The 6,963-nt window shown below is 36.7% G+C and overlaps 2 protein-coding genes across 2 annotated transcripts; both read left to right on the top strand.

The window, feature by feature from the left end:
- The first annotated feature begins 444 nt into the window (after positions 1-444).
- Positions 445-3,119, top strand: LOC126672488 (uncharacterized). The gene is made up of 2 exons (XM_050366437.1): positions 445-2,025; positions 2,190-3,119. Exons 1-2 carry the CDS (start codon positions 445-447, stop codon positions 3,117-3,119), a joined length of 2,511 nt encoding a protein of 836 aa, XP_050222394.1.
- A 21-nt stretch (positions 3,120-3,140) lies between these two features.
- Positions 3,141-6,105, top strand: LOC126672487 (uncharacterized). The gene is made up of 4 exons (XM_050366436.1): positions 3,141-3,164; positions 3,264-3,731; positions 4,332-4,410; positions 6,020-6,105. The coding sequence occupies exons 1-4, from the start codon at positions 3,141-3,143 to the stop codon at positions 6,103-6,105; spliced, it is 657 nt and encodes a 218-aa protein (XP_050222393.1).
- Positions 6,106-6,963: the final 858 nt, after the last annotated feature.

Raw genomic sequence — 6,963 nt, 5'->3', positions numbered from 1 at the left:
GAAGGAACCTTCAAGACAGTCATTAAAGTAAGACCCATTGAATCTGTAGTGGAGTTTATGGTGGTGGATATACCAATCAGCTACGCATTATTGCTTGGGCGACCATGGTTTCATGCTCTGGGAGGGATTCCTTCCACCCTTCATCAGAAAATTAAATTTCCATTTAATGATGAAGTTATTACCATCTCGGCTGAGGAAGATACAGTATGCTCGAAAGTTGATTTAGGAGCAGAAATCCCTCCAATCACTGGTTTTAATTTGGTTGGTGGGATATATGAAGACTATATGGACCCACAAGTTGCCATGATGATGAAGAATATGAAATTCTTCCCTGGCCTTGGATTAGGCAAGAATCAGCAAGGCATTCCCACAATTCCTGATTTTTGAGGACAAAACACTAAGGATGAACTCGGTTATGACCAAAGAAATGCTCACAAAAGTGCGATGCAAACTGAGAAAGGCATATTCGTGAAAGAAGGAACTGGAAAAAATTATGCAAACATGATACCGCGAAAGGAGTGTCCCGGATGGGAAATCTTCAACGATGCGGTCAAGGATGTTTGCACCAAGAAAAAGTGGAATATTAACAAGATGTTAATTGGTCTAGACCATGCTCTCGAGATCCAAGATGAAGTTGGGACCATCTCCATGGAGGACTGCATTATGAATAAGTTCAAGCCTCTTGATTTAGAGGATGATGTTTTTCTTTCTGATGTAATGGATGACAATGATGTATTCCTTTTCAAGTTTAATGCAATAAACGCAAACTTTGTTTATTTGTTTGATGTTTTTCCTGATGGAAGCATTTGCGCATTAGATTATTTGCATAGCATATTTCATATCAATTCTATGGAACACATTTTATTTAATTTGGGTACAATTGAAAATCCTAGGGAAATACTCTTAGGTGGCAATTGCACTCCTGAATTTAGAGAGAGACATGAGAGAATTTTAAAAGAAAAAGAAATAGCTTTTGCATGGACTTATGAAGATATGCCAGGAATAGATCGAGATATTGCTCAACATTACATTCCAACACATGACCATGTTAAACCAGTCAAACAAAAGCTTAGGCGTATGAAACCAGAATGGGCACAAAAAGTTAAAAATGAAGTAGAAAAACAAATAAAAGAAGGTTTTCTTGAAGTGATCGATTATCCAGAGTGGCTAGCCAATATTGTTCCGGTACCTAAAAAGAATGGAAAAGTTAGGATGTGTGTGGATTATAGGGACCTCAATAAAGCCTCTCCAAAGGATGATTTTTCATTGCCTCACATTGATGTTCTGGTTGACTCAGCTGCAGAAATGTTGTGGTACGCTTGCTGTGATGGTTTTTCAGGTTACAATCAAATACTAACTGCCCAAATCCATAAAGCCAAGACATCATTCATTACTGAATGGGGAACATTTTGCTACAAAGTTATGCCGTTTGGATTAAAGAATGCAGGAGCCACTTACCAACGGGCTGTGACGACACTATTTCATGATATGATGCATAAAGAAGTGGAGATTTATGTCGATGATATGGTAGTAAAAGCAAAGTCTGAAGAGGAATACTTTGAAGCCCTTGAAAAGTTTTTAGATAGGGTTATCAAATACAACCTTAGACTAAATCCCAAAAAGTGTATTTTTGGTGTGGGATCTTGTAAATTACTAGGATATGTGGTGAGCCAAAGAGGAAAAAAGATTGATCCCGATAAAGAAAAAGCTATAAAAGAAATGCCGGCCCCAAAGACGGAAACTGAGGTTAGAGGATTTCTAGGAAGATTGCAATATATCAGCAGATTTATAGCCAAATTAACAACCGTGTGTGGTCCAATTTTCAAATTGCTAAGAAAGAATCAGCCAATGATATGGACAAAACAGTGTCAAGAAGCATTTGATAAGATCAAAGACTATTTGTCTAATCCTCCGATCCTAAAGCCTCCCAAATCACGAAAACCTTTAACATTGTATCTTTCTATAGAGGATCAAGCAATGGGAGCTATGCTAGCACAAGAAGACGTGGGATATGTGGAGCATGCCGTATACTATCTCAGTAAAAAATTAAGTGAAAATGAATAGAGATATACAATGATGGAGAAAATGTGTCTGGCAATTGTGTGGCTCACTAAAAAATTAAGACACTATTTTATGAATTACCAAATTGATGTGGTGTCAAAAATTGATCCAATGCGATATTTATACAGAACTCCATTCTGATAGGAAAGCTTGGGAGGTGGTTACTTCTACTGTCGGAATTTGATATACAATACATACCCAAGAAGGTAATTAAGGGGAGAGCTGTGGCTGACTTCCTAGCACAAAATCCAGTAGATGATAGTGAAGTAATTGACTTTTCCTTCCCAGATGAAAACATTAGACTAATAGATATTGGAAAGTGGAAAATGTACTTCGATGGTGCTGCAAATAAAAGTGGAGCTGGTATTGGCGTCATTTTGGTTTCCCCGGAAGGTGAATGGATGCCATTATCCAAAAGGCTAGATTTTTGGGCCACCAACAACATGTCTGAATACGAAGCTTGTATTTTTGGATTGGAATCATTGATATCAATAGGAATTAAACATGCAGAAATTTTTGGAGATTCCAGTCTAGTAATAAAACAAGTGAGAAAGGAGTGGGAAATAAAAGAAGAAAAATTAAAACCCTATCTCCAATATACTGAAGTTCTCAAGACACATTTTGATGTAGCTGAATTCAAATATATCCCTAGGGAAGAAAACCAGATAGCTGATGCTTTAGCTGGATTAGCTTTAGTATGGGACGATCTTGGAAGATTGTTTGTCAAGCCACTAGTAATGGTAAGGAGTAAGGTTCCATGCTTTCAAGGTGCACGAATATTAGACATCACGCAAGATGAAAAGCCTTGGTTTCATGATATTTTGAGGTTCATGCAAGATAAACATTATCCAGTAGATGCTACCACAAAGGATAGAAATTTGATTCAGAAATTGGCTCAACAATTTTTCTTATTACATGGAAAACTATATAAACGTCATCATGACTTACACCTGTTGTTCATAGATGAAGAAAAAGCCAAACAACTTATGGAGGAAGTTCATTCGGGTGTTTGTGGACCTCATATGAACGGTAAGGAATTATCTCGTAAAATCATGTGATAAGGATATTTTTGGTTGACGATGGAAGCCGATTGCATCCATTTCGTTCGAAGGTGCCATAACTGTCAAATTCATGGGGATCTAAGCCATATTCCGCCATCAGAATTGCATAGTCTTACTTCGCCATGGCCCTTCTCTGCTTAGGGAATCGATATTATTGGAAAAATTCACCCGACCGCATCAAATGGTCACGAATTCATCGTGGATGCCATAGATTACTTTACAAGATGGGTGGAAGCTGAATCCTACAAGATATTGGGGGCAAAACAAATGGCTGAATTCATTGAAACTCACTTAATATGTAGATATGGGATTCCACACTATATTGTGAGCGAAAATGGAGTACAATTCCAAGCAGAAGTGAAACAACTATTGCGTGAAAATGGGATCGAGCACCATAAGTCTTCACCGTATAGGCCTCAAGCTAATGGAGCAGTGGAAGCGGCGAATAAAAATGTTAAAAAGATTCTCGCTAAAATGGTGGAGACATACAGAGATTGGTCAAAGAAATTACCATACGCCTTACACGGGTACAGAAGAACAGCAAGCACGTCAACTGGTGCAACCCCATACTCCTTAGTATATGGAATGGAGGTTGTCTTGCCTGTTGAGGTTGAATTACAATCACTTAGGGTGGTGTTGGAGGCTCAAGTCCCAGAATACGAATAGGCTAGAGCAAGATATGAACAATTGGCTGCATTGGACGAGAAAAGAACGCGAGCAATGTTCAATAACCACATGTACCAAAGGCGAATTGCCAGAACTTTCAACAAGAAGTCAAAATAAGCAAAATAAAAACAGGCGATTTGGTGTTGAAGCAATCGAGACCAATTCCATTTGACCCAAGAGGAAAATTTCGACCTAACTAGGAAGGTCCATACTTAGTCAAAAAGATCCTCTCAAAAGGAGCTGTCAAGCTATCATATGTGGAAGGCAATGAATTCAATGAACCAATCAAACTGGATAGGTTGAATAAATACTATGTTTAAGTGAGAGTGTGCTTTATCCCGCTAGGCTGCTACATCCAACAGCAACTTAGGCAAAAGTTAGGGATTGAGAGAAAATATTTAGTTTGAAAACCCTTATGGGCAAACTAATAGCAGGTTGTGCAAATTGCTAAAACATTGTACCCTTATTAAATGAAATAAACATATCAAATTGATATTTAAATATGAGTGCATTTAATTTAGTATTGTATTATGCATTAATCAGGGAAGACTTAGAACAAATAAGTCACCCACCCTATCCACAAAGTGGTCAAACTACGTGGACTTTGATCCTGCAAAAGCAGGTACGTAGGCACTCAAACCATTGAGTTCAAGTCCAATCACAAAACAAATATGTCCATTTCTTTCGCAACCTACCATTGAAAATAAATTTTGGAAGTCTATTGCCGAACTACGCTAACTTTGATCCTGCCACAGCAGGTACGTAGGCACTCAATTCATTGAGTTCAAGTCTAGTTAATTAAAAAAAATCATTTTCATACATTCATCTATCCTAACAAATTTACCTCATGAAATATCCACCCCCTCCAAATTTCTAATTTAAACTTACTTCATTCAAAATCTTGCCAAACCTGATTTTTTTTCCTTTGTCATCCGTTACATCATAAATTTCATCATTGAGCATATTTTCCCTCATTAATAAAAAGAAAAAAAAATTAATAAAATAAACGCTCGTCGAGTTGAAAATCCGCAAAGGGCGACTCGAGCAAAAATTAGATCAGCTCGTTGAGTTGAAAACCCAAAGAGGGCGGCTCAAGCAAAAATTAGAGCAAATCCCGTTGAGTCGAAAACCTCTGTAGGCGGCTCAAGCAAAAAAAAAAGAGTGAACAAAAATAAAATGAAACAAAAGCTCATCGAGCCGAAAACCAGCAAAGGGCGGCTCGAGCAAAAATTAGAGCAGCTCGTCAAGTTGAAAACCCGCAAAGGGCGACTCGGGCAAAAGTTGGAGCACACAAATTGACTAAGCTGAAAACCCGCAAAAGGGCGGCTTAGATAAAGATCAATATAAAAACTTTGCCCAAGACAATGAGGTGAAACAACATTGAAAGATCTATTATCGTGCAATTTTACTTTAAAGAATTATATCATTTCTTATTTTGAGCTACCAATAAAGATTTCATGGCAAGTAAATGATATATGCGGCGTGAAGATAATCTGTCAAGACTTTTGAAGTAAGAAAAAAAAACTGAATGAAAGATCATTTGAATCATCAACGACAACCTATTGGGGGCAATGTTCTTACACTCACACATATCCATGCATACATGTTGTCTCTAAAAAATTAGGGGCATTCATATACACGACATCTTTTGATTTACTTTTGGAACATTCCGAATCATACAAAATAATATGGAAAATCTGTATATGGAAATATTATGACCTACTTAATGGTCTTATTCATTGGCTCATACAAAAGTCAATGGTACTCATAACTTACACAACGGTTATGAAATTGGATAGCCTACGCAACGGCTAAAAAATATCTTTGACTAACATAATGATCATATTTGTTGACCTATGCAACGGTCTACGAAGCTTATAACTTACACAACGGTTATGAAATTGGATAGCTTACGTAACGGCTATGAAAATCTTTTTGACCAACACAACGGTCATATTCGTTGACCTACACAAGGGTCTATGAAGCTCGTAACTTACGCAACAGTTATGAATTGGATAGCCTACACAACGGCCATGATAATATTTTCGTCCTACACAATGGTCTTGTTCGTTGACCCACACAACGGTCCACATTATTCAAAACCTACGCAACGGTTACGAATTAGGTAGCTTACACAATGGCTATCTTAAATCTTCACTAACTTATAGCCTGTGCACCGGCTATTTACTAAATCATCATTAACTCTTTACTTTCCCTTAACATGCATGTAGCTGGCACATCAGCTATTTACGGACTCTTCACAACTGCATGGCTCGCACATCAGCTATTAACTAATTTTTCACTTTCCCGTAGCTAGCACATCAGTTATCACTAACATATTTTTTTTTGCTCGTGGCTGGCACATCAGCTATTTACTAACCTTTGAGTATCGCGTAGCCTGAACATTGGCTATTCGGTAGTTCAAATTTTGCTAACTTTACAACTTTAAAGGGTAAATGTTGCATAAATCTTTAGAAACCCATTTTAAATTCAGACTTCTGTTCTTTACTTTTCTTAATTTTATAATTCCTATAAAAATCTATGCTAAAATGCTTACTCGTTGCTTTGTCGTAATTTATGAATTAAACCGTTCAAAGAAAAAGAAAAAACTTTATCGCATAGTTCTTCATTGTTCATAAATTTCTCCAAAGCAGGGGGCAAACTGTAAGCGTTCGATTTTCAGGCTTGAATTATAAAATTAATATAACTATTGAACTCTTAGTCAATTAAATTTGAGTTTCAAAGACCGATTTAATTTCTTTACCAATTAGGATTTACTTTCACATTATTTATAAAATTTTATTTTTTTTATTAATTTACATATTTATTGTATTTTATTTTTTATTTTTAAAAATTATTTAATAAAATTTGAAATAAAAGGGTGAGCCAAAATGCATTGGTCATTTAATCAATTTCAGTTTCAAATTACAATTAATAATATAATAATGAATAAAAAAAATCTAAAATACAAAGAAATAAACTTTGGACCCAACAAGTCTTGGCCAATATCCATAATCACATCCTCTTCATGCCCCAACCCAATTTCAAGCCTGCTACAGTGTTACTCCAGCCCTGAAACACCCCTTTCCTGTATACACCAGCCAACACCTAATCCTCTCTCCCTTTAGCTCCTTAATCTGCAAGTAAATGAACCTCACTCAGCATCCAATCAGAC

This window comes from Mercurialis annua, linkage group LG3 (genome assembly GCF_937616625.2).
Source record: "Mercurialis annua linkage group LG3, ddMerAnnu1.2, whole genome shotgun sequence".
NCBI classification, from domain to species: Eukaryota; Viridiplantae; Streptophyta; class Magnoliopsida; order Malpighiales; family Euphorbiaceae; genus Mercurialis; species Mercurialis annua.
The sequence above is the reverse complement of the archived record's forward strand: the minus strand, read 5'-3'. Positions and strand labels throughout refer to the sequence as shown.